The following is a 27,169-nucleotide window of genomic DNA, read 5'->3' on the forward strand; positions in this document are numbered from 1 at the left end:
CAGGCGGCGAGATTGAAAGGCACAAGAGGGAGCTGCAGAGTGGGTGTGCATGGTACCTACGCTCCTGAAACAGCCCATGGTAGCCCTTCCATTTCCTCTGCAGAAAGCATACCCCCCCACACCGGCATACAACAAGGATCCCCCCTTGTCTCTTGCTGTCCCTCAGGGCTTCTGCAGGCAGGGCCTCTGCAGTGCAGTTGGTTGATTCTGTCTTCAAGTCCCTTGTGGGGGTTGAGCAAAGAGGTGGCCAATGGCAGGGACACCTGAGAACTGCGTTATCATGATGTGGCCAGAGAGAGCTGGGTTCTGGTCTCCTCCCCCCCCCCCACCCCTGAACATTGTCCCTGCTCTGGGAATTGGGTGGCAGGAACGAAGCTGTAATTACTGGCAGATGTCCTGAGTTTTATGTCTGCCTCCCAAAATATTCGTGTCTACACCGCCTCTCTGCATGTGTCCTAATTGGGAAACGCTGGCTCGTAGATGTAATCAGCGAAGATGAGGTTGCTCTGGAGGCAGGAGGGGCAATTGCAGTGATGGCATCCTTACCAGACAGCCACCAATGACAGGCCTGGAGGAAACAGCCCCGAAAGGACAAGGCTAGCCCCTCCGCGGAGGGGGCCCCTCCTGCCGAGGACAGAAGTGGAGGCTAGCCCGCCATGCCGAGACCTGGATGGAGCTCACACCTCCAAGACCGGGAGAAGCACCACAGACGGCTCATGCAACGAGCCACAAAAAAACAAAAAAAACAAAACAAAACAAAAAAAACCAACCTCATACGAAAAAGAAATTTCTAAATGGAAAGTCCCTCTCCTCCCTCCACTCTGCCACTTTCAATGTCCCCTAGCTGCACAGAGCCTGGAATTTTCTAAGCATGCCCAAAGATCCAAGGCTTTCTTTCTGGGTTGAGACTAGACTGGAAATCCCCTCTGGGTTTTGGGATGCAGACCAGTCTACAGGCTGAGTGTTGTCTGGTTTCAGGCTTGCTCTGGAAAGGCCGATTGCACAGTCATGTATCTCCTGGAGGGGGTGAAAGGGCAGTAAGGGGGGGGGCGCCTGTGAGCCCGTGTGGACATGCGGGCGGGTAGCTAGTGATCACGCCTGAAGGGGGGTAGGTGTAGGGGACTCAACCTCGGCCCAGGGCGTCTTGGCCCCAAATTCTAAATGGTGATTCTTTCGATTAGTCAAGAAGTGGTTGTCCATCAAAAAAATGACACTTTTCTGAATTTCCTTTTGTGAATAAACGTTCTTTTGGAAACTGCTAGAAATCTGCTTTTTTTTCTCCCCCACCCATGTCAATTTTTTTTCCCGTCTTTCTTTAGTTCTGAAAATGATTAATCTAGCAACAGATTCGGTGATTTTTTTTCTACAAGGCTTTCACACTCAATTGTCCTGGAAGCCAATTAATACCGGCAAAATGCCACTGGCCTTGCCAGGGGGCCCACAAAGAGAGCTTTGTGGTTTGCGCACAGCAAAGCTGGCATGGAAAGAAGGGGACAGGCAGATGAGAGACGCGCGACATCAAGCGGGATCTGAGGGCACCGTTGAATGGCACGGAGACCACGTTCCTAGCGAAGAGTGAAACCTGGTCAGGTGGGGCCGGCCTGGGCCCGCACGTTGAGGGCCGCGCTCCGCTCTCTTCAGCTGCCTTGCTCCTCTCTCTTCAGCCGCCTTGCTCCTCTGAAGGGAGTTGTCGTGGCTGAACTGTGTTCACTCATGGCTCCCATGTGGAAGTTGAGAGCAGGTACTTAACAAACTGACTGCTTTCACATGAGCTCACTATAACTCACTGGACTGGTGTCCTGATAAGAACAAAAGTGGACACACATAAGAGGCTTTGCCCACAGAGCAACGACTGGCTGAGGACGTGGAAAGCAAGGGGTGATCTGGATCCACAGAGAAGGGGCTGGGCAGGTACTGCACGTGCCAGGACCTTCATCTTGGACTCTTGGCCTGCAGGACTGAGAAGCAAGGTCTGTCACCCAAGCCTGCCAATGCCCTTTGTTGCTATGGAAACCCAGGAGGCAGCAGCCACGGAGGCCAGTGGGACCTTGTACATGGAGAACTAAGAATTGTGGTTCACCTTCTGCCAAGTACCTGGACCCAGAATTCTCCACAAACAATGGCTCCAACCCATTCCAGGAGCCTCTGCATTGAGGGCGACCTCCCAAGAGAGGACCATGAGCCCTGGCCCTGAGAGAGCAGCCCGGGAGGACCTGTCAGCAGGGTGTCTGAATGTCCGGCTTGTCCCTGCACTACTGATGACACCTCTTTCATGCTGGGGAGGTTGGGAGGCCAGCAGCCGGGGCCTGGACACGGAAGTCACCTTCCTCTCCCACCCTGTCCTGCATAGGAGTCGAAGGACCTGCTTCCCAGGTTGTTCTGCAGGTGAGGTGTTGCAGCAAGGGTAGGAGTTTTCTGTTCACTGCTGGCTTGAGCAGTAATGTGGACGGTTTCACATGACATGCAGGTTCGGTTGCTGCTCCCCTTTTGGGCCCACAATGGTGTTGAAGCCACTGACACACAGTCAACACAGATGTCATGAACAGTGTCAGCCCTTGGGGGGGGGCGTGTCCATGTGTCCTCACTGACGCTCTTGTGGGGTCCACAGAGATGGAGGGTCCAGTCCAGATGCCTTCCTTAGGCCCTCACTGGGAAGTCAGCCGCTCCCTTCTGCTCTGGCCCCAAACAGCCATGTTTGTGAAGGCCCAAGAGTCAGGGCTAGCTTGCCAGGAGCACCCTGGGGGTGGCAGATCTCACTGAGCAAGCCACTAAGTAAGTGACAGCACCCAGGGATGCCTGGGTCCCATGGGGGCGTTGCCAGGGAAACCCCTCCTGGCCTTGTGTCCATCCTCAGCTGCTTCTCACTTGTCAACTCCACACTTGTGTTTCATAAATTTAAAAAAAAAAAAAACCTTCAATGTGTCCTAATTATTCAGAGCTGTGCCCTCCATAATTGATTTTCACCTCAGCGAGCACCGTTTACCATGTTTTCTGTTCAAAGCAGTTATCGCTCACCCAGGGGTTGGTGGACTGGGCCCCTGGGGGCCAACGTCTTTCTTTGTCCTTTTCAGTAAACAAGAAAGGTGATGTCTGCTTCCCAGCAGGCACCTGGGTCAGGGCTGCGCCATGGTGGCTCCACCGCAGACGTTCCTCTGCGGGAATGAGGACAGCACGCCAACCACCACGACATCTTTATTTTGTGAGAGCAATCTCTCCCGCCCCTCAGAAATAAGGATCTGAACACAGACATCAAGCTGGGGAGGATTATCAAAATAAAACCTTTTCCAGACCTCACAGGTCCCTTCCATCCATTGCTGTCTGTGTGAGGATGCTCAAAGGGAAGCCCGCCTTCCCCCAATGTGCTCCTCCTAGGGGAGTGGCCCTGTCCTGTGTGCTCCTCCTAGGAGAGCCCCTCCTAGGGGAGTCCCCTTCCCCTCCCCCAACTCCCCACCCCATGCCCTTCCTAGGGGAGGGGCCCTGCCCCCTGTGACACTCTCAAGGGAGACACCTGCACCAGGAGACAGGATGTAGTAATAAGAACAAGGCAGTCACTGGTGACACAGTAGGGACGTAGTTACAATCTCCACAACAGAATGCTCAGAGCACAGGCAGGCACCAAAGACCTCTATTCTTATGAAATATGCAGAACAGGCAAAGCCATGAAGACAGAAGGAGAGTAGAGGCTACCCAGGGCCTCAAGGTGAGATGGGAAGTGAGGTGAGAGGGTCGGGGGTCACAGCTGGGGGTGATGGGTTCTTCTGAGGGTAATGAGAAAGTTCTTAAGTCGACTGCAACGGTGGGTGCATTACACAGAACACAGCAGTCATTCAAACATATACTTTAAGGTGAGGGAGTTGGATGAGCTGTGCACTATTTCCTAATAAAGCTGTTAAAAACGAATCAATATCATTTGATTCAGGGCTGGCTGTGTGACTTGCTTTGACCTAAAGACAGGGTCCGCTCTTCCAGTCCAGGGTCTCCTGAGCCCCTGGTTCATGCATGGCAGCTCCTGAGGGCACCAAGCAGCCACCCTCCCTGTCTCAGTGGATGCCATAGACAACCTACAGTTGTTCTCGATTACTCATCTCCAGGTGCCCAGACCATGACTGGCTACGATCAGCCAAGTCCTTGGGAAGTGTACAATTTCTCTGGCCTCTGGGAGCCACGTGGGGTCCTGACACATCACTGTGTATGGCTTATGAAGATTTGTGACAGATGCATTGAACTAGCTGCTCCTATGGTGTGCCTGTCTCACAGGGCAAGGACAAAAGGGGACGTATCCCAAAGAACAAGGGCACGGCCAGCAGACAGCTATCTGCCCACATCAGAAGTGACAGACTTTATAAATGGGAATGGGTGTCCAATTTTAGCCCCAGGGCTGCAAGAGAACACGCTTCCACCATCAGACACCATCCTTGGTGGCACTTTGGTACAATAGCTCTGGAAACCAGTAGACCATGCCATTCCATTGAAAGATGATCAAATCCCTTCTGCCATCACTTGCTGGCCTTCAGAGAAGGTGGGTGCTGAGCTGCCTGGGGAAAGTCAGGAGGTAGGAAGGGGGAGGGAGAGAGGCAGTGAAGGCATGCAATCCCCAGAGTGGATTCGGGAGGCCAATTGCCAGAGGACACTCCTGCTGGAGATCAATGTGTACGTCATCCCTGTACTCTGGGGTGGGCATCCTGGGCTTTCACAATGCTCATAGGGAGAGGCTAGCCCATCAGGGAGGGGCTGCATTTGAGGATTTGGGTCCAGCCAATGGAAACAACCCCTGGTATCAAAGCCTTGGTGGAAAACCAGCACTCTTCCTGCCCCTCCAGTGCGGGACGCCCTGAGGCCTGCTCCTGGTCAGTGTTCTTGAACTGCAGCTCATTTCCAAATACAAACCTTTCTTCTGACCTCCAGGTAAACCTTATTTTGGCTTAGTAACAGGTGAGAGAGAAGGTCCTGCAACAGGGCTTCATGAGGTTTGTGGCCAAACCTTTGACCCGCACAGTCCATATACCCTTACCGTGGCCCTGGCTCAGACTCTCCCAGGGGCAACACCCCACCCCCAAAGGACTCTGTGTGGGTTCCCCAACCAGCAAGTGACCTTTGCCATGACCATGAGGAAAGCAGCCAGCTCAATCCTCTCCTCCTCACAGAGCCAAGCCTTTTATCATAGAAAAGGAAATATATGATTCCTCATTGTAAAGGATTATGGGCCATTGAGGCCAGTGTTCCAAATGCTAAAAGCATGTAACATCTTTTGAGGGATGGAAGTGAATAACTTGAGGTCTGCACAAAGTCATTTTTTGTTTGGTTTGAGGTGACGAAGCAATGCTGTCAGCACTGGCAGGGGGCTAATGTTGTCCATCAAGGACAATGGAAGTCTTGCTGGACCCCTGAGAGGCCACTTCACTACCCATGATGCAGTGGGGCCTCCGAGAGGCCACTCAGTTACCCACGGTGCAGTGGGGCCTCCACTATTTAAACAAGGCATTGAGTGAGACAGTCAACCCATGACAAGTGAATGAATGTGACTTAAGCCCCACCATGATCATATATACACTCAAGAGACCTGGGTGGGAGATGAAAGCACTGGAGAAGGAGTGTCCATCTCAGAAGACGAGCTTAACCCAGAGCAACTATTTTGGGAAAATGAGCTTATGGCTGGACTACTGAGATGTGTTAGGGGTAAAGCTCCCTGAACATTCCTCCCCAACCTGGGGGCTCCAATCATTTCTCCCGAACGACATCTCAAGATGTTTGGCTGTGGTCAGCATTTTGCCTCCTGTAACAGATAGCCACACACCTCACGGTGCTTCTTATTAAAAGTCCTGAGCGAGACTGGGAAACCTGTGAATCAGATTGAACTTTCCATCAGCCTGGAGGTTAACCTTAGTAGCAGCCAGCTCCTAGCAAAGGAAATCGATTGAGAGGTAATTAAGGTCCATGTAGCATCCAGGAAATAATTGTGGAAGATCCCAGACACAAGTTCCCAGGAGTCACCGAGGCCAGGTGATTCATCCACCTCAGAGACAGACTCCTTTGTGGGAGGAGAAAAGGGGCTGTTGATATGGAGACCAATGAATTAAGATATTAGAATAGCGTTGTCCTCTGCTTTCTGCCCTTTCTCCTCCAAAATTCTGGAAACTTCTAAGAGGGGGAGACATCCAGAGAGAGCTCCATGCAGTGGGAACTCTCTCCCAGAAGAGATTGGAAGTTCCAACTCAGGAAATGGGGAGAGCCTTGCAGAAACTTGGTGCCCCACTATCCCCATCTGAAAAATGTGTGGAATAGAAGAACCCACCCACACGGTTAGACGGAAGATTGGACGACTTAACACCTGGTAGAGAGCTTAGCTCAGTACCTGGCACAGGGTCATGTCCAACCAATGAGAGCCCCACACTCCGGCAAAGCTGAGACTCACGCCAAAGCTTGAGTGATGGTTTCAATCATTTTTCACTCCAGCTAAACTTATTCCCCAGTCCCCTAGCTATAGAACATGATGTAGAGAGAAACCTAGCCTCTGTTTATCCCAGGTCCAGCCAGCCCCCACAACCCACCCCCTGCCCTGGCCTTTGTTAGAATTTGGGTGCCATGGGAACTGGGTTTGGGGCTGTGTTCTGCCCACAGTGGCTGGCCAGTGATAAGAACTGAGCAACTAATTATGGAAAGAGTAATGGGATGCAAATGCATCTACATGCAAATGTGTTCTGCTGCTCATGGAGAGGAAGAAGCCCCACCTGTTAGTTCTGCACAAGTGCAGCAGGTTTGTAAGAGCAGGGAGAAGCCAGCATGCCCATTCTAAAAGTCTGTACAAAGTATACTCTCCTGCATGCCTTCTTCAGTATTTGCTTGCTGTTACTGTAATTGCATGGAGAGAAGCCTTTGCCTTCCATAGCCTTGATCACAAATGCATCTACCCTCTCCCCAGTTCAAAGCCAACTGAATGGCTGGTGCCTCTCACCACACCCAGGCCATGCTGAGAATTCATCCAGCCGGCCCCTCCCCACCCCAGCCCTCTGGGGACAGCCACATCCAGGGAGCGCTTCAATGAGCTCTCTTTTCTTTCTGGCTTCCTCTTCTGTGCATTTCAACCAAACTTTTACTCTCATCCCTGGGCAGGTTGGAAGTGACTGGGGAGAGCCTCTGTCCTATCATCTCCTGCTTGCAGAATGGACAGTAGACAATACAGAAGAAAGCCAAGCCAGCCTGCCAGGCACCCAAGCTGTGGGATGAATGAAGAAGGCAGGTCCTGTTGGGGGCTGGATCCTCAGAGGACCCTTAGGCCAGGACAGACCAGCTCCTGCAGGCAGGGGCCTGGACCTAATGCTCTCTCTTTATAGTCATCCAGACTTAGAGGGATAAGACCTCAAGACTGTGGTGGGATAGAGACTAATGGCATTTTGCCTTCCACCAGTTGCCTCACCTTTCCCCCCATTCATATAGGGACCTCGGCCCAGCTGGACTCTACAGGGAAGGCTGTGGGATCCAGCTCCAACCAGTCAGCACAGGGGGCACCTGGCCAGAAACTGGGGGTCATACAGCCCTGACAACGAATCTCAAGGGCTCCTTGGGAACCAGGAAGGGAGCAGGCCTGCTGCCCTGCCATGCCAGGCCTGTGGTCAAGTACCACAGGAGGAGCAGGTGGCACAAGTGCATCTCTCGATTGAAGGTCTCCTCCAGCGAGGCAGGAGATCACCTATGTTAATGAGCATGGGAACTAATGGTTCCACTCAAAAGGACAACATGAATCGTGCAAGACAGAGAGCCCCATGCAGGTGTTATGTTCTGACCTAAGGCCTTTCATTGAAGGGTTCCGGAGGTGGGTGAAGGCCACAGGCTTCCCAAAGTCAGGCCTCTTGCAGCACCTGCTAACACTGCTCTCTGCTGGGGGGAAGGAGTGGCGATGAGGTAATTAACCCTCAGGGCAGGAGCAGCCTCTTCTGGGCGCTTAGACAGAAAGAAATTAGTCCTCTACAGGGCCAGGCCGTGACTGCTGAGGACCTCTAATTCAGTCTCCATCACTGAGATGCCAGCTCCAGGACAGTAGACTGTTTTGTTCTTGCTGCAACCCTGCTCCAACCCAGTCTAAAATAACCAGTCTAAAATCACTCAGGGACCTTGTGGAGTAGGTGGATGAATGAGTGAATGGCGGCTGATGCATGATGATAAGACAGGCTCAGACTCCCTCTGCTCCAGACTTTGATGACGGGCAGTTCCCAGTGGCACTGCGACCCATGCAAATGAGGATTTGGGCTTAGTGTGGTGTCCCAGGCATTACAAAAACGTGGAGCCTCTGCATTTGGGTTACTGGTTTACATCTCTGACGCACCTGCACCTTGAAGGGCAGGAGGGCAGGAGGCAAGAAACCCTCTGGGTCCATCGAGCTGGGTTCAGGGTAAAATTTATACTGTGGAGCACAAATCCCACAGGGCTTCTCTGGCCAGCTCACAGAAGACCGCTGATTTATGGGGAAGCAGAGCTGTAAGCAGTGGGCCATCAGGGGCTGCAGATAAAATGAGTCATTGGCAGCTGGTCAGGGCAATGCTCGTCCATCTTGCAGGCATGTGGGCAGGGCCAGGGCCACTGCTAGCCAGGATGAAGATATTTCTGGCCTGGACATCGAGTGCGCCTGTGTGGGGGTGCCCAGGGGAGAGGAAGGGGCCCACTTGCCCTTGCCATACGTGCAGAGAAAGGAGCCTGCCCAGTCACTAAGGCTGCTGTGAGGTCTCAGGTGGGAGGGCAGATCTAAGAGGAACATGGCACACCAGCTGCTGCAGGCTCTGAGGACTAGAGGGAAGATGGGTGCCCTGGAAAATGGCCAGGAGCAGGAACAGACTCTTCCCTGAACCCTTTAAGTCTGCTGACTGATTGCAGCTCACTGAGCCCTGCTTTGATTTCTAGTCTACAGAACCAGAGGAGCAAGTTCCTCCTGCTGTCACCTGCTTGTGGTCTTCTGGCTGCCAAGTTCATTGAGGCCACAGTGACAAAGCACAAGTCAGGTGACCTGAGAGAAGTGATGGCTGCCCCAGTCCTGGAGGCTGCATCTGGAGCCAGGAGGCGGCAGGGCTGCGGGCCCTTTGAAGGGCAGGGAGGAAGAGCCTCTGCCTGGCTAGCATCTGGCACAGCACAGCCCTTAGCCCCTTGAGCTCACTGAGATAACGTTGCCTCCATGGTTACAATTCCTTCTGGAAGGAAACCAGTGACTCTGGGCTTAGCATGACCTAGCCAAGATTCTAAAATAAGAATGTTTGCAAACAGGCTACATTTTTGGGTGACATGAACTTTGAGGGATGCCACTCCATGAGGTATATCAGCCATCTACCCTCCCCAGGCGCAAGAGGCCACATCTGCAGTCAGGCTATGTGGCCCTCCCACTTCTCTTCTGCCCCAGCCAGGCCTCAGATAGTGAGGGCCAGGCTGAGTCCAGGCAGCCCAGGACAGTGAGAGCCGCTTCACAGAGAAACTGAGTTCTGTAGTGCTGATTCTGGCTTTCTCTATGTATGTGGTGATGAGGAATAGAACCCAGGGCTTCATGTATGCGAGGCAAGCACTCTACCACTAGGCCATATTCCCAGCCCCTTCTTTTGGCTTCTTGTGCATATACTATATTCCTCTGCAACAAAATCTCTGCCATGTATTATTCCCCTGAAGATTGTCCTTGTTTATTACCCACAGTCAGCAGTGTTCTGTAATGGTGTGCGGCACATTGCCTTCTGAGGCCAGCTCCGCCTCAGTGAGGAGCGCGCACGTGCGTGCGTGTGTGCGCACGCGCTGTGCACTACCTTCACTGAGGCCAGCTCCACCTCGGCTAGGAACTGACCTGTGTGCTGGCGTTTGAACCAGAGGATCAAAGGAGCCAGGAGCACCACACGCTCCCTCTGCCCTAATGTGGTGGGGGGGCACAGCTTCCTGCTGGTGCTCCTGGGGGACACTGGCCTACCCCTCACACCCAAGCTACTAACCCATGCTCCAGGACAGAACAGGCTCAGGCGGGCCTTTCTCACACAACAATGGCTCCTGTAGGCACGTCACCAAGTGCTCCCATTATCTACACTTGAATAAGAACGTCAAGGGTGAAGACTCCAGCCAAGCAGCTTCCCACCAGCACTAGCCAGGCAGCCTGCAGTGCCATGCAGAGCTCTTCTGGCAGCACCAGGGCCAGTAGATGGCTGTACCACAGGCATCCTTTGGTTTGACCAACTGGCTTGACCAGAGCTCAGGGAAACGTACTTAGGTAGGACTGAGAGGGACACAGGAAGCAGCTAGGACGAGGTGCACAGGAAGGGCCACCCTCCAAGATCCCCACACTTCCACGCCAGGAAGCTCTGGGAACATGCTGGCCCTCTGCCATTTACGGCTTTGCTAAGGAGTCATGCTGAGGGATGCCACCACTGGCTGTGTCCACTCCCGGTCAGCAATGAGGCTGGAAACCAACTTGCTGACAACCACACCTGCCCTGGTGGGCAGCCCCTCCAGAGGCCTCCAGGCACCCACCAACAGTGGCTTTGTGAGGACAAAAATGTTCCTTCAACCCAGGAAACTGCAAAGACCAATCACTGGAAGAAAACTCTTGGCACCCAAAGCTCTGTGTCAGGAACCAGACAGAGAATGCTTGTCTCTCCTGTCACAGGCTGTCCTCTGATTGTCAACCTTCCCCGCTGGCATTCCGCAAGGACGTCCACTTCGTGTTGGAAGCCACACCTGGGCAGGTCAGGCAGATGCCACGCGGGACGGAGGAATCGCGGGCAAGAGCCTGGAGTACCACTGCTTTCTCACACCAGGATCTAAGGAAAAGTCTAGGGCTGTCTTTTGTCTCCAGTCCTGTGAGGCAGAGCTGTCGGTCGAGAGGCCTGTGTTTGTGTTTCTGTAACTCCTCGGCTCGATATGCTGGGTCATTTTTGGGGAGTTTCTTGCTATCATATCTGGCAAATGTAAAGTTATACTTTAATAAAGTGGCTTAAGAATCTGCTTAGAAAAATCACAGGGCTGTGGCAGGGCGAACATTGTACCATAATGGCCTCTGTTCTCTCAGCCTGTGTGACTTACATGCACATGCCAACTGGGGATGAGTGCGAGAGACCACACACGACCCTGCCAGCTCACATCTGGGAAGCTTTAATAACAAAAGTATACCAAAACACAGCCACAAACAGAAGAGCTCAGAGGTAACAGTGCCAACAGCTCCTGGTGTAAGTGTGCACACACGTAAGTCACCACGTCCATGGAGTGAATTCCACTGAAGCAAGGGCTTCCTCACAGTCAATAACAATTGGTCTCCAGTTTCATCAGTGCACTAAGAAAGTATGGATATGGGCAAAGCTTATGATACCTTTAGTGGCTCTGTAGCTAGAAAGGACAGTCTTACTAACAAAGCACACCTTTGCCTCCTTCAAAAAGTAATGTCCGTAGCTTAGGCACCAGACATCCACACCACCCACCCACACCCAAGACACCTGGCAAGGGCAAGACCGGCGGTTATGAACATAGAAACCACGGAGATGACCTCGCCAAAAACCTGCTCAGCATTTGGACACATCTTCTTCTCCAAGAACCCCGCCCTGCCTCAGGATAGGTCAATGCTTGCCGATGTATGATAGGAGATGTATGATAGGAGATAGGCAAGTGACATGTGTGTCGGAACACAGCTGATACATCAGTACCTCCCCAAGACTTGATGCCTTGGAGACCTGCCTTTCTCCTCCCGGAGGGCCACACTGCCGGGAGACAGACCACAGTAAGGCACTTACCTAGTTCTGGGCAGAGGGGAGAGGAAACAGTGCAGGTGCCATGAAGGGCTGGGAGGCTGGGGGATGGCAGGGCCCATCCCCCGTGCACCTGGCCCACGGCCCAGATATCTGTCTGGTATGTATATAAGAGCACTAGGGCTCCTGAGTCTGGTGCACACGAGGGCAGCGGGCACCTTGGTCTGAGGCACACACAAGAGCAGTCAGGCTCTTCTGCTGGAGGAGCTGCCGTCCACTCTTCTGCTGGCTGGCCCTCCATCCACTCGTGATCGCTGGAAGTCATACTTCACAGAAACAATGAGGAAAAGCAGGAGAGTGACTCCTTGAATGGCGGCCAGAAGGAAGAAGTAGTAGTTCAGGTGGCAGCCATTGATGTTACCTGAGGGAAGATGTGAGGGAAGGTGTGAGAGTTATCCTGGAGCTAGTCTCAGCATCCCACCAAGGGCTCCCCAGCAATCACTGCTCAGAAAAAGGGAACCAGTCACTTGTCCACTACTCTAAGCACACTGAGTTATGAAAGTCTTCTGGAGTTCACTGCCTCACAGTCTGGACACAGTGGGGAGAGAGTTAACATGTCAAAGGGATTCCATGCAAGCTGCAGGGAGCACAGGCATCCCGCCAGGAGAGAGGAGGGTAAGAAGGGAGGGGAGGGGAGGGATAGGGAGGGGAGAGGTGAGAAGAGAAGAGGCAAGGAGATAGAAGGAGGGGAAGTGAGAAAAGGGTAGGTGAGCCCAGGAGAGGAGAGGAGGCAAGAGGCAGGGAGGACAGGAGACGAGAGGAGAAGTGAGAAGAGGAGGAACGGTAGGAGAGGAAAGGAGGGGAGGTGAGGAGAGAGGAGGCCAGGAGAGAGTATTGCTCACTGTCATGGCAAAGGGCTGGCTGGACTGTGGGGCAGGGTCATCTCTATGTCCCACGCCAGCCTGCTCACCCCACAAGAGGCTAGTTCTTACCAAAGTCTGTGTGGCTGCTCATCCACCCAATGGCTTTGACAGACACCAGAGCCAACAGCCCTGAGCCCACGAAGGAGCCAACTCCAGAGAAGAAGAAGAAGAGGCCCATGATGGCACTCTGCATGGATTTGGGGGCAGCTGAATAGGCAAACTCCAGTCCTAGGGAAAGAGGACAAGAGGTGTCTCATGAACAGACCTCACCTGAGAGCAAGCGTGGGCTCCGTGCAGGAGACAGCACTGGAAAGGCACAATGGCCGCTCCTACCCACCCTCAAGGAAACAGCAATGTTCTGGAACCTATGCCAACAGCTGGTTTCAACATCCGTTCCTTTCTGTTCCTACAGACTGTTCAAGAAACTGAAGTTCTTCTTTTGAAAATAAAGTATGTGTACTGAAACATGGAATCTATTTGGGGGTTCTATTTTGAAGGCGATGTATTTAAAACATCCTCAGCAGGTCATTTATAAATTCATACACTAGCAAGGCAGGGAGACATGCCGTCTATTCTGATGAAAGCCCACTTCCTCCGCAAGCCTGCCGCCAGCATCCTGCTGTCTCCAAGTTGACGTGTTGCTCATTTCCCTGCTACTGGAAGCCCTGGGGGACCCGCGGACAGATACCCATCCACACTGCAGCCCTGGGGGAGCCACGGGCAGATACCCGTCCACACTGCAACCCTGGGGGACCTGTAGGCAGACACCCGTCCACAATGCAGCCCTGGGGGACCTGCGGGCAGATACCCGTCCACACTGCAACCCTGGGGGACCTGCGGGCAGACACTGTCCACACTGCAGCCCTGGGGGACCTACAAGCAGACACCCGTCCACACTGCAACCCTGGGGGACCTACAGGCAGATACCCATCCACACTGCAAAGTCTCCAACAGCAAGACGTCTGCAAGGACATGCTCTCAAAATCTAACAACCCAGATCCATGAGCCATGGCTGAGTCTGAAGGGCCGAGGCCAGAAGACAGCCATTTGCTCTTTTTCTATCTGGTGACATCGTAAGCAATCAATTGTCATGAAAATATTTTTGAGGACACGGTTTTTGACATCATGAAAGGAAAAGCCCAGCTACCACCTTAGTATTCAGCTCTCAACCACATTCTCCCTGCCACACAACATACAGCCTACCATCCCGAGACGCCATGCCACCTACCCGGCCAGACCCTGGGCACCATGCTCACCTGCGATACTTGCAAATATCTCGCTGATGCCGATCAGCACATACTGGGGAAGCTGCCACCAGATGGGAAGGTCTGCCGCGTGGTAAACCACATTGCCAATCGTTTGATTGATGGTTTTCTCTTTCACGAGGTCCAGCCTTTTACTCTCTAAGATTCCTGTAATTTATAAGTGCGTTAGTCAAGCACTTGATGATGAACATTTACCACCAAACTAAACAACTAGGTTTGTGTTTACCACAAGTGACTGCTGACAATACTGATTCGGGTATTCCAGGCTTACCGCTTCCCAGGCCTGCAAAGCCACGGGCCCTCCATGGAAGCCATGGGCCATCCACTAGTCACCGATCCTCTCCGCAGCAGCCACGGGCCCTCCACTGTAGCCACAATCTCCACTGTATCTACAGACCCTCCACCATAGCCACAGACACTTCACTGTAGCCACGGTCCTTCTGCAGCCACAGATCCTGTAGCAGCAATAGACCCTCCACTGCAGCCCACACAGGTGTGGCAGGGTCTTGTCACCTGACCTCTATGTCACTGGTGCCTTTGCAGGAAACAGGTACTCACTGGGTTTGACCCAGCAGTACCTAGACTGCTTGCTCACTCATTCCTGTTTCAAGGAAGGACATACGGGGTAGTGCAGCCACCAAAGAGCAACAGCAAGGCTAGACCAAGGGCAGGGGCTAAGCTCCCGATGCTGTCCTCACTCAGAAATCAGCAGGGAAAACCCAGAGACCTTCTAATGACTAGGATAAACCAACACTATCAACAGCCTCACACATCTGTGCATGGTGCAGACAGCACTGGGGATCAAGTTCCACATGGAAGAAAAGACAGACCACTGCAGTTACCAGAGTAAGCTGAAACCCTACAATGAACCACGCAAGGCACATGCCTGGCCTGATTCTCACCATGCACACCTAGATACAACACTGGACATCATGGCTGGCAGAAGTCTAAAGAGTGTGTGAATTTGCGTGTCACAGCTCCCGTGCACCCGCTTCCCTACAGAATTAACATGCACAGTAACTCTTTTACTTTCCTAAGCAGGTTAAAACCAGCTTATCAATGGGATTTTCTTTTCACAGAAACAGGAAAGACTAAATATAGACACTTAAGTATTATGGGTAAGCACTGCTGAGGAAGTTACAGTAATGAGTCAGGGTCTACAGCTTCCTCTTCTTAAGAAGCATCTGTCAGTAACTCAAAGCAAGGCAGAAGTGGAGTGTGGCTCAGTGGCAGAGCCATGGTCCAGTATGCTTGAGGCCCTGGCTTCGATCTCTAGCACCTCAGAAAACCACGCATACAACCACATAACTGCAATCCCAGTACAGGAAACTGAAGGGTGGTGCATTCCAGTATGCCTGGGAACATACATACACATAATTTTTTTCTTGGGGGGGAGGGGTCCTCGTGCTTTTAAACTCAGGGCCTGAGTTTTTCTTTTCAAGGCTAGCACTCTTATCACTTGGGCCATAGCTCCACTTCCAGCTCTTGGGGGGTGCTTAATTGGACATTTAAGTCTCATGGACTTTCCTGCCTGGGATAGCTTCAAACTGTGACCCTAAGATCTCAGCCTGCAGAGTTGCTAGGATTATAGACCTGAGCCCCTAGAGCCTGGCATGCACACAAAATTTTAAGGGGAAATATATCATCGAATTTGTCAACATGCTTCCTCTTCCCTTAAGCAGACCTAAGAAAGCCCTGGTGCTGCCTGGGCTGCATTTGAGCTTTCAGAGAAGGCAACCCCTGCCAGCTGAGGACTGAATGCAGACAAGTGATGTAGCCAGAGAGGGGTCAGCCCAAGGCATTTCCATCTACATGCTGCTGGAGCTGGCCTGGTCTTGGGCCTCTGCTCAAGCCCACCAATATTCCTGGGTAGTATTTACTACATCCAGAAGTGGAAGTGGCTGCCATGGGGCACAGGTGGTGCTGGCTTTACACTACGAAGCTGTGTTCAAGGCAGACTGCCCAGCATAGCCCTTTTAGGGCGGGAACACAGAATCTGTGGACCTGTGTACTGCTCTACTGGCAGTTCCTCAGTCCCTCACCACAACTTCTGCCTCCCCAGGCACACAAGGGTCAGCGCTGAAACCCCCCATTCTGTGCCGTGTGGCTCTTTAAAGGGCAGACCTACTGCAGCCTGATTGGGGAATCTCAGGTCTCTCATGGGGCACTTGTTCCTGTACAGACGAGCCCAGAAACCACAAGAACACCCCCACGTGGCCCGAGGGGTGATTAAGCGCTTAATGAAATCGAAGGAAATAATGAAGGAGTCAGATGCATGTGCCCTTCATGAAGGAAGAAACAGCAGAGGGGCCAATCCAGGAAGAAGTCGAGATGTCCTGGCAGCACAAGCCAGAAGGACACTCTAACGTGAGGGATACTCCCCCCGACTGATTTGCTCATTTCCCTGAATGCACAGCTCTGGAGAGGAAATGAACTATAAAGGCAACACACAGTGAATGTTTCATTCAGACAAACTTCCCTTTACCTGTTTGACCAGTAAAAGCTCAACATCTACAATAGCACAGTTGCTAGAGTATAGATTCCTTAAGCCTAAGGACTCATTTTTAAGCCTACTAAATACTGTAATATGCTCTCTGGCAGTAGATGAAGGATACAGTGAATATTAGATGCTCTCAAGAGCTTAGGGCATAGTTCTTCAAACTGCTGTAGCGGATTCAGGAATATCAACTTTCTTATCACACAGTTAAGCTATTTTACAGGTCAATAATTCTCAAATATTAATGAAGGAAAAATCCAAGTTAAAGATGTCATCAACCCCACAGGTTTATCAGCAAAGATAAACTATTTCAAAATGTAAGAAATAAAAACAGACAGTACTTTGAAAGGGTAATTCCCCTTGGTGGAATGCCCAGGAACAAGTTTTTTTTTACTGTCTTTTGGGGTGAAGGGTACAGTTGAGGGTGTGAGCTTGTAATAATATGGTAAAATTTGACAAGGAAAATTCACACAAAGTCAAACTTGCAAAGATTCTGGGGCCTCCTGACGCCTCTCGCAGGCCTGAGGTTACGAGTAGTGCTCACACTGGAGAAATGGAGCACACTGGGTTCAGAACCCACACACCAGCAGCCCATACTCCAAAAGCGAAGCCCCTTTAATTCAACCCAAAGGCACAGTTGCTCTTCAGAACACTTCTATGGTTTCAATTCTACAAGAAAAACAGCAATGTATCCCCAGGAAGGAAAGTAAACTCTGCAAAAGGAAGAGCTAGGAATTGAGGCCCAGCTGTGATCTGAGTCGAAGTCTTCCAGATGGCTGGCTAGGCTACGCCTTTAGCACAGGGCAGAGCTGTGGGGAGAGGCCGCTCACCTGCAGCAAAGGCAGAGGACATCACAAAGAACATGCCCACAGCAATCCTCTTGAGGGAGGACGGCAGCAGGCCATTTCTTCGCAGCACAGGGTCCACCAGCTTGTCCTTGAGCGGGATGAGCAGCAGGATGAGCAGAGCGTCAAACATGGTGAGCCAGGCTGCCGGGAACTGGGCCAGAGCACACCACAGGGGAGGGTTTAGTCCCTCACAGGCTGGGGCAAAGAGTAATGCATACCAAGGGAAATGCCAGCGAGGACAGCCACCCTCCACCCATCACCTCCCAGGGAAGGGCCTTCAGCTCTGAGATACTGGAACTGGGAAGAGACACACTTCTAACTGAATAACTGTTTCTCTGCTGAGGAAGGAGGAAAGGGAAGTAGGGGTATAATAGTGTCCACTTGTCCATCGGTGAATTCTAATAAAGCTGAACTGGATGGAGTGGCATTTTGTATGGAGGTGAGATGCAGTGCTAGCCCATATCACCTCTCACACTGACAGAGGGTCTTTGAGAAGGTTTGTCCCGAGTCACCTCAAGGCCCTTACCGTGTGAGGGGTAGTGGTGATACTTGAGATTTCTGGAATCTTCAGATGAAGACTCTGTAGGACATATGTGGTCTGCATCTGGGTACAGAAAGCAGGACATAGGTGTGATGCGGCTGCACTGTGCATGTCTGTGGCACCCTTGCCATCCTAGACACAGTAACCCTGTGGCACCCTGCCACTTGGCCAGGAAGCAGAAATACACAATGGTGTAAGCTTCAGAAACATGGATCGACCAGCTGCCGACCCTACAGTGCCCTGGGGATCCATTTTGGCAAAGATGGCAGTTACCCAAGTGAGACACTGTGTTAAAGGGGACTGGAGGGCCGGAAGCACAGCCACTCCTAGCTTCTCCTCAGGAAAGCTCCAAAGCACATAAACAGCCAAAGTAATCCCATAACCAAGCCCCAGCTCCCAGGACCCCAGACGTTGGGGCAGCGATGCCTGGGCGTGGGAGGCTGGCCACTCACTTGGAAGTACACCGTCCAGTACGGAATCAAAGCCAAGAACACAGGCAGGATCTTGACCAGGGCTTTCACGTCTTCCACTTTGTCCTCTGTGAACGGCCCTCCGCGCGACATCTTACATGAATCAAACAGACTTTGTTTAGAAGATTGCTGAGAGACTCCACTGCCTTCACTTGGGAAACAGAACGAAGGAATTAGTTCTCTTCTACCCTACACAGTCAGCTACTCGGCAACAAATGAAGTCTGGGGGTAGGAAACAGCTAACTATACTGAGCCTCCTCTAACTCAGGCCAGTTCCAACTGCACCCACCAAATTAAGCACCACAGTTCTTCCTAACTACAGTAAGATGCCATCACCTGGCAACCCAAGGGCCTGGCCAGTGCAATGAATGTGTGGAGGCCAGGAGGGAGACAGAGGGCAGATCTACAGACTGGCCCAGGTGACCGACAGCAGGGAAGGGACAACCCTGAGCATGACAGCAGCATGTCAGGTAATGGTGCTGGGGCCCGGGGTACAGGGACTCATGTATTAGTCTTGACTGAAAGCCTAGGTATTTTTAAAGGGCTCTACTGGCCCAATCCAAGGAGGAAGTTAGGGCACAGAGAGGTCACAAAGCTACAGTTGGGGCTGGGACTCTAACTTGGACAGTCTTGGCTTTGGAGGGGCAGCCTGACCGCTGTAGGTCACAGCTGTTCCTCCACCCCCACCCTCAACCCTGTGAGTCACAGTCCAAACACAGACAGATGCGTATCTTGATGCAGCATCAAGACCCAGCCCAGCTCCCACACGTCTAGGAGTAGAGACCTCTCCTCTGCTGAGGACCATTTGGGCACTGACACCATCATCCTGAGACTGGGCACAATCACTAGTGCAGGCAGACGGCCACAGCTGCCCTGTCCTGTACCACATGATGTTTCGGGCCTCAGAGGCCAGGCAGTCACTAGTGTGGGCAGGCGGCCAGGGCTGCCCTGTTCTGTACCACATGATGTCTCAGGCCTCAGAGACCCAGGGGCAGATTTCCTCACCCATGATGCAGACCACAGTGGGGGTTATTGAAGGTTGGGGAGGGGAAGGCTGCACATTACTTGCCAAAGCCAGAAATGCCAGGTGACGATCACCACCAAGCTTGCTTCCAATTCTGGGCTCTCCTTTCTGTGTATAAACTCACTGTCCTGCTTTCCCAACCTGCCACTATTTTACCTTATTCTCTTACCAGGCACAAATCTGGACCTACTACAAGCAATGTGCTCATCCTGTTAGGTGCTAGAGAGGATACTGTATACATTTTTGAGGGCACAACTCCTGTCCTTAGGAAGCTTGGTGTAGGGGAAAACAATCACATAAAAAGAGGAGCTGTAACTTCCAAGGTATTACTCATTCCTTTATCTGAAAGTACTAACTCTTAACATCCTGATATATCTAAGGCAGTGATTTATATTGTGCTAAATAAGTTTCTATAAAAGCATGGGAGAGCCAAATAAAAGATCCTCTCTGCAGAACTGCTCATTCCATATGTGCCTCAAAGAGGTATTCTTAGGGGACCACCCTGCAGCACGACATTATGCCACAGGCACAAAGGACAAGAGAGCAGGGCAGACTATACTTGAAGCCTGTGCTGGAGCTTTCAGCTGTGTCAGGAGAGATTCCCCCAGGGCCGCAGGGCACTGCAATCTCCAGGAGGAGCCTGGGAGTTCTCAGATGGACTCTAAGATGTGGAGAGAGACAGAACTCCTGGGCCATCTCTTATCAAGCATGAGGAAGTAAACAATCTCCACTGCTCAGTTATCTGAAGGGGCAGCAGCTGAGCGCAGATGAAGCTAGGAGCCACACATGTGGAAGCCAGGTGTGCTGTGCCTCCTGGGCCCCCAGGCAACAGGTAGCTGACACAGACATTCTCATCTGTGTCAGGCCTCTGGAGGAGCTCCAAAGATCCTAGTAGCCAGCCCATCGCCACTGTACGGGGAAGAAAGGCAACACGGCCAGGCCACCACCTGGCCACATATCTGGCCTAACCCTATCTGACCATTATCTGGCCATGTGTCCGGTCTAGCGTCTATCTGACCACCATCTGGCCTACTATGACTGCTGGACTTGGGAAGGGCTTCTAGGACACAGACCTTTAGCACTGAAACCATCACTGAACCACTCACAAGGGCAATGTGGCTCCCATCAAAGTGTCTTAAAACACTGCTTCTGTCCTCTGGTCTCAGTACTCAGGCTCAGAAAACTGCTCAGATTTCTACCAGTGCTTTGGTGTAATGCTTTCAAACAAAACACCATGCACAGAGTACATACTCAATCTGCCCCAATCCTCTGTAAGCAACTTTGGAGCAGGTGGCAGCGCCTGGCCACACTAATAGTGAAGAAGCTGGGCACGGAGGACAGTGTGAGCGCTTCCCTCTAAGGAAGGGATACACTGCATCCTGACCTCCAGAGGATGCAGGTCAGAGGACACCAGACAGAGTCCACATAACCCTAGCGGGCTGCACACAGCAAGAAGGCACACACCATATGCAAGCCTTATCGCTCGGCCTGGGACATCAAGGAAGCACTTACCCACTCTCTGGGCGCCCCACATGGCGCCGCTGGGAGCAGCAGGAGTAGGTCAGGATTTTGAACATATCTGTGAAGGCGCTGCCATCTGGGGGCTTGGTGATGAAGACGCTCTGGCCACAGAGGAAAACCACGAACGCCACAGCCACGCAGACTGTGGGGATCAGATAACCAGAGAAAAAGCTCACGTTCTGCTGGACATAGGCAATGCCTCCTAATGAAAGGATCGCTCCCAAGTTAATGCTCCAGTAAAACCAATTAAAAAATCTCCTGGTGGCTTCTGGGCCTCGATCTTTGACCTAAAATAGCAGAGAGAAAAAACACTTTCAAATCTGTGATGATGTCTTCCTTCTTAATTCGTTTTTTTTTTCCTTCTCCCTCTCTATCCACAATGGCAACCACACTCACCTTCACTAGATAAATCTCACCTTCCAAAGGAAAAAGGTAATGTTCAACGAGGCCACAAAATCCTAACCTTAAAATCTCAGCCATTCTCATTTCCTGGAAACTTGGTTTGTGATCAAGGCCTCCCAGAGCCCCAAGCCCACACAGCAATCATCTCCACACAAAAGGGATCTGCCTCGGTGGCAGGCACATCAAGTGCCTCTGGCCCCTGGCTGAGGGCCACAGCTCCACTGGGCATCAGCCACATTACGTCAGCAAGGGCACAGCTGCATCCAACCCTGCCAGGACAAACAAGCTTTTCACATGACTGGTCCTAAGATACTCCTAGAATCAAGCCAGGCAGCAAAGCTAAAGGACTAGATTGAGGACCATGAGCTAAACAGTTGGCTGACTTGCAATTTTCCAATCCCTATTGCAAATACTGGCTCGATCCATCAAGGACAGTGACCTCTGCAAAAGGGTTGTCACCAGGGAGACCCGGAGCTGGCAGAAGCACATTAGAGGGTGTCACCCTTGGGCCCTCAGCTCACACTCCCTGTGAAAGCCATCCACCTGCCCCCTTAAAGTTGCAGGCTGGTCCCAATCACCTCTCTGCAGAATGCCTCCAAGGACCCACTGTAGAGGCAGAGATTTTATTGAGTACCTTAAGCACAAACACATGGCCTCCACAGGAGCAGGCAGGCAGACGGACCAACCCCATGCAGACAGCATTTAATCTTTTCCTTCCTTCCTCCCCGCAGGAAGCAGCCTGCACCTCAGGGGCACCTCAGGGACCAGGAAGGCCTCTGAAATCCCCCTCAAGACCCAGCTAAGACCCAGTACATTGGTGTAAAGGAACTAACTCCCCCAAACCCTTTTCATAGAGAGCTAAGCATGCAACATTTATCTGTTAAACATGTGGCTAGTGGTCTTTTGTATACTCAGTGCCCACCCCTTTAGTAGCAGTCACCTCTCTGCCCCCTCCAGCCCCAGCAGCCACTCAACTACCACCTGTGGTCATGAAGCATTTGCCTGTGCTGGGGGTGTTCCATAGGAATGGAAGCACAAGAGGGAGCCTGCATCTGCTTTCCTTTAGTATATTTTAGTACGGAGGTGTCATTGGAACTAAACTAGTACTCAGCAGACTTGGCACAGAGCAAGCCCTCATGGGCCGGCATGGGCCAGACACTCAGGGAAGCTCAGGGCATCCCTCCTACCACTCCCACACAAGCCACTGCCTGTAGTCCAGGTGTCTTTCCCGCCAGCAGCCCTGGCATCACCACCTCCCACACAGCCCACTCTGGACAGACATCATAGCCTTCAAGGAGCTGACGTTCTAGGCTGAGGTACCCGCAGGCCTCTGTAAGGACCACTGGATTCTGCGGGTCATCTGACAGCAGCCTTACCTGACAGGCCCCTGCAAACAGAGGGGCCGTATCCAATAGGTTTTACTTAGGAAGACTGTAATACAAGCCTCGTGATTTTCATTTCTTACACAATACTCCTCCTGTCTCCAACCACTTACAAGCAGAATGACTCCTACCACCAGAGCTCTCAAAAACAGCTAGTAGCACTGATTTGTCACCCAGGCCACTTGAGGCTCACTTCTTTTCCCCTGGAAAATTCCTGAGTCTTCCCTCCTTCGTGCCAGGGGCTGGCAGCTTAATGCCAACAGGACTCAGCTTCTTTTTCATCTGGCCCTTCTCACCAAGTAGGCTCCTAACTCCTTCAAAACATTGAAGACAGAGGGACAGGGTATATTCTCACTCTTTCACAAAGGAAGCTACAGCAATGACAGGGGCACCACGAGTTTCCTGAACCCCAGAGTCTTTGCATTTTCCCCTTATATGGAATCCTGTAACAACAGTAAGCTTCCCTATCTTTCAAGTCTGGGTGCAAATGGCTCCTCCAACAAAGCCTTCATCCCACTGGAATTCAGTGAATCCCACTGGATTCACTGGTGGAGCCTTCACTCTGTGGTGGAAGTCTACCAGTTGGTGGCTTCCATTCCACATGAGGTGGGACCCCCCCACCCCCCGCGCCCCACCAACCAGGGCCAGGTGCGAGGGCAGGTGTGCCATCAGCCTGCTTCCTCCCTGCAGAAGGTGGGACCCCAGCCCGGTCCATCTTGCCAGCTTCCGGGGCAGGCTAGACGCTGGCAGGTGGGGCGGGAGCGCGAGGACCTGCCTCGGAGCTTCCAGGAGAGCCGGAGGCCCCTCCGTGCCAGGCTCCCGGGGCCTCTCACCTGATCGGCGCCGAAGGGCGTGATGTTGGCCTTGACTGTGGCCACGCCGAGCCCCACGAGCGCCAGCCCCACGAAGGTGGCGGGAGCGCAGCGGCGGCCCGGGCCGGCGCCGGGGCCGGGCGTGCCATCGGGTCCGGGCGCCGAGCCGTTGCGCGGGCGCTCCGGACGCGGGTCCCCGCAGAGCGCGGCGCGCGAGGCGGGCGCGGCCAGCAGCGGGAAGGCCAGCATGCCCAGCAGGTAGAGCGCCAGGCTGAGCAGGATGGCGCGGGCCCGGCCGAGGCGCGCGTCGGCCAGCCAGCCGCCGAAGGGCGATCCCAGGTAGGTGAGGCCCATGAAGAGCAGCAGCGCCTGGCTGGCCTGCGCGCCCTCCCAGCCGAAAGGCGCGCCGTTCAAGAACAGCACCAGGTTGGACGTGACGCCGTAGAAGGCGGCGCGCTCCAGCAGCTCGGCCACCAGCACGGCCCCGCAGGCCAGGCGCCGGCCCGCGAACGCGCCCGCCACCCGCCGCGCGCCCAGCAGCGGCACCCGCTCCTCCGCCGTGCCCTCCATCCGCCACTAGTTGCCCGCCGCCTTTGCCGGGGCTACCCGGACGAGCTCCCGGAAGGCCCCGCCGCCGCGACCTCGCGAGACCGCCCCCTCCGCGACGCCCCATTAGGGCGGTCTGCTGTCACTCATCCTCCGGAGACTTCCTGCCCCACCCCGGAAGCGCGGCGGAGCAGTGGCTCGACCCACCTGGGCGGCTCCTTGACTGGCTGAGGGTCCAGTCCGAGCGCCGGCGGCTCGAGGCGCGCTTCCCACCACGACCGCGCCGCAGCCCAGTACTGGGTCCCAGTGGCCGTGTGGCTAAAGGCCTGGAGTGAGGACGCCGAACACTTTGTGGGGTGTGCACTCGGTGTACCCCGCCCGAGCGTATGCGTGCGTCACCGGCGACCAGAGCGCGGGAGGGAGGGAGCACGCAGCAGAGGGACGCAGCGTCCGCGGCACGTGGCCCGGGACCTGGGACGACGCCTTCTCGGCCGAGATCCACGGGCTGGAGCTGGCCCTCGGTCCCGTCCCGCCCCGCCCCGCCCCGGCCTGGGCCTTGCCCTGCCCCGAGCCTGGGAGGCCGCAGCCCCAGGGGCTGCCTGTCTCCTGGCTCTGCTGAGTTGCAGGCGGTGTTCATCCATCGCCTCAGGTCCCTCGAGCCCTGGGTTTCCTGTACATTCTGGAAGCTGGGCCTCAGCCCTCAGATCTGCCCTTCTGCCTGCCTGCGCTTGCGGCTTCCCCTGGGAATTCAGCTGTTAGGATGACTTGGTTTATTTTTATAGAGGATGTGAGACTCTGGTCAGAAAGTCAGGTTTTGGTATGACTTTTCAAGCCCTCATTTTAGTTGACCCTATGTGCAGAAACTCATGCCTCTTAGGTAGTTTTCCTCCTGTGTTTAAAAAACCCACAAGACACCTGCACAAGGCCAACGTTCACCAACAGGAGGAGCAGGAGGGGGTGCCAGAGCAAGGAAGGGCAAGTGAACTACTGCTTCCCGTTCTTGCAAGGAGTGCAAGATGTCAACACACCTGCAGGGCAACCACACCTAACCACCTTGTGTTCATCTTTTTAAAGTTCCTTACATGCAATCCTAATCCATATGGCAACCATAATGTACATAATCGTTACGGAAGAAATAGGATTCATATTTAGTACCACCATAAATTCTAGGTGGATTAAATATTAAACCAAATAGACCAAAAATATAAAGGCAGTAGGAGAAAAAATTTGCAAAATCTTAAAGTCTAAAAATCTTAGAGGATCGCTTTATTAAGCCACATCAGAAGCAATAAGTTAATTGATTTGAGTACATACAGCCTTAAAACTTACTTGTTTAAGTAGCAATAACTGCAGTCAGGGGATGTGATTTAGAGGTCCCTGGAGGCCCAGGGTTTGATCATCTGCAGAACAACAATACTAACTGAAAAATACATTGATGTACATATGACAAATGTCTTTGTTTTATAAAGAGTTCATAAGAATCTTTGTTTAAAATTTTTTTATTATTACTATATGAGTGATGTACAGAGGGGTTACAGTTACTTAAGCCAGATAATGAGTACATTTCTTTTTGGATAGTGTCATCCCTTCATTTGCTCTCTCTATTTTCCCCTCACATCCTCACCTACAATTTGTACAGTTCATTTTCAATATAGTGTCCAGTGAGTACCATTGCTGCATTTGTTCACCCACCCTCTGTTTTTAATTTTTAATTTTATTTGTTTTGAGATAGACTCTTACTATGAGTTCAGGCTAGCTATGAACTCAAGTCTACTCTAGACCCACATCAACACAGTGATCCTACTGTCACTGCTTCCAAAGTGTTGGGTTTAAAACATGCACCAGTATGACTGGTTTAACTGAAGAATTCATAAGAGCATTATGAAAGTATAAGCATACCAGAAATTAGACAATCACAGTGGATGGCCTTTAGTATATACTCTTACTCATTTCTATCAGTATCTGTTTTTTTCTATTGATGAAACTGCACCTTGGGATTTTTCTTAGTTAATTCATGCAGCCTGTAGCAGCATGTGGTGAGTGGGGCTGCCAGACAACCGGTTCAGGTTCTGGAATGAGCCTGTAATCTAAGTCTATCCAATCAGCAACATTCTATGTGCTAAGCTAAAGTGATTGGTTCAGGGACCAGCACGTGATCCAGTTTGTTGTGGGGTAAACCAAAGCTTACTGTGGGGTGAGCAAGAAAAAGAGATTCTCTTTTCTGCTGCATTTAGAGTTAGAAAAATATAAGCCCAGAATTTCTAGGGACCATTTTGTTAAAAAAAAAAAATTAAGCTGCCCAGAAGGGAGAAATTAGAGAAAATCTTCTTTGAAAATCTCAGCCTGTGGGATTTGGCTTCTGGTCTTAGCTGAAATCAGCATTGTTTCTGATATTTCAGTTATGAGCCTGTAAATTCTTTTTGGTCAAGCAAATGGGAATTTCTTTTAACTGCACCTGAGAAGGTCTCAATTAATATATGCAGTACAAACATACCCAGAAAGGAATGCAAAAAAATACAAATGCTTTTCATGAAAAAAAAAATCTAAAATGCAAAAAGGGAGCATATTTTGTTGTGGGAACCTGTAAATGCAGAGCCATGAGTTCTGCCAAAGAGAATTGGAATGCCATTATCTGACTCAGAAGGCTGAGTGGCCCTAGTAAGATCTATTGCTCTTAGCATTACAGTGGCCACAGTTTCTACCCTAGATGTAATCTATTTAGCTCCTGACATTCCCTGGACCTTGGAGCTGGCTGGGACATACTTACAAAACCATTTGGTGTAAACCAACTGAACAACTCATGGGGGGAGAGGGAAAAGGGGAGGGGAGGGAAATGAGTGAGGAGGTAACAAATTATACAAGAAATGTACCCACTGCCTTACGTATGAAACTGTAACCCCTCTGTACATCACTTTGACAATAATTATTTTTTAATAATTATTTAAAATAATTATTTTACTGCTCACCTTCACCTCCTGTTTACAGAAAATCACTAATCCTAGGATTGTTCCCCCCACTCTGGTGCCCTTATCTCTAAAAGATGGTTACTTTATTTTCTGCACATATTCCGTTTTATAATGAATAAAAACCCCATTCACGGGACCCTCTAGATCTGTTGCTGATGGTCCCCTGGTACCCTGAAACCAGTTCCATGGTCCCGTCTCCATCATTGCTTTGCTGAGGGCCATGGCGTTGGGACAAAGCACTCGTAGCAGTTTGCAACATTTTGTCACATGACACGAAAA

The 27,169-nt window shown here is 52.0% G+C and overlaps 1 protein-coding gene across 2 annotated transcripts in view; it reads right to left on the minus strand.

Annotated features, from left to right (window-relative positions):
- The window catches only part of Slc15a4 (solute carrier family 15 member 4), a 31,765-nt gene extending 7,609 nt beyond the window's left edge, over window positions 1-24,156 (minus strand). The window contains exons 1-8 of one of the 2 annotated variants that reach the window (XM_048343138.1): window positions 23,400-24,150; window positions 20,774-21,069; window positions 18,220-18,388; window positions 17,753-17,830; window positions 17,209-17,377; window positions 13,873-14,028; window positions 12,686-12,844; window positions 11,091-12,114 (exon numbers count right to left, since the gene is read on the minus strand). In XM_048343138.1, coding sequence (XP_048199095.1) covers window positions 11,939-12,114; window positions 12,686-12,844; window positions 13,873-14,028; window positions 17,209-17,377; window positions 17,753-17,830; window positions 18,220-18,388; window positions 20,774-21,069; window positions 23,400-23,948 — 1,752 coding nt within the window. In that variant the 5' untranslated portion in view covers window positions 23,949-24,150 and the 3' untranslated portion in view covers window positions 11,091-11,938. Of the gene's footprint in view, window positions 1-11,090; window positions 12,115-12,649; window positions 12,845-13,872; window positions 14,029-17,208; window positions 17,378-17,752; window positions 17,831-18,219; window positions 18,389-20,773; window positions 21,070-23,399 lie in introns of those variants that run through there. The other variant, XM_048343139.1, reaches the window with a different exon arrangement.
- Between the last annotated feature and the right edge of the window lie 3,013 nt (window positions 24,157-27,169).

This window comes from Perognathus longimembris, chromosome 3 (assembly GCF_023159225.1).
Source record: "Perognathus longimembris pacificus isolate PPM17 chromosome 3, ASM2315922v1, whole genome shotgun sequence".
Lineage (NCBI taxonomy): Eukaryota > Metazoa > Chordata > Mammalia > Rodentia > Heteromyidae > Perognathus > Perognathus longimembris.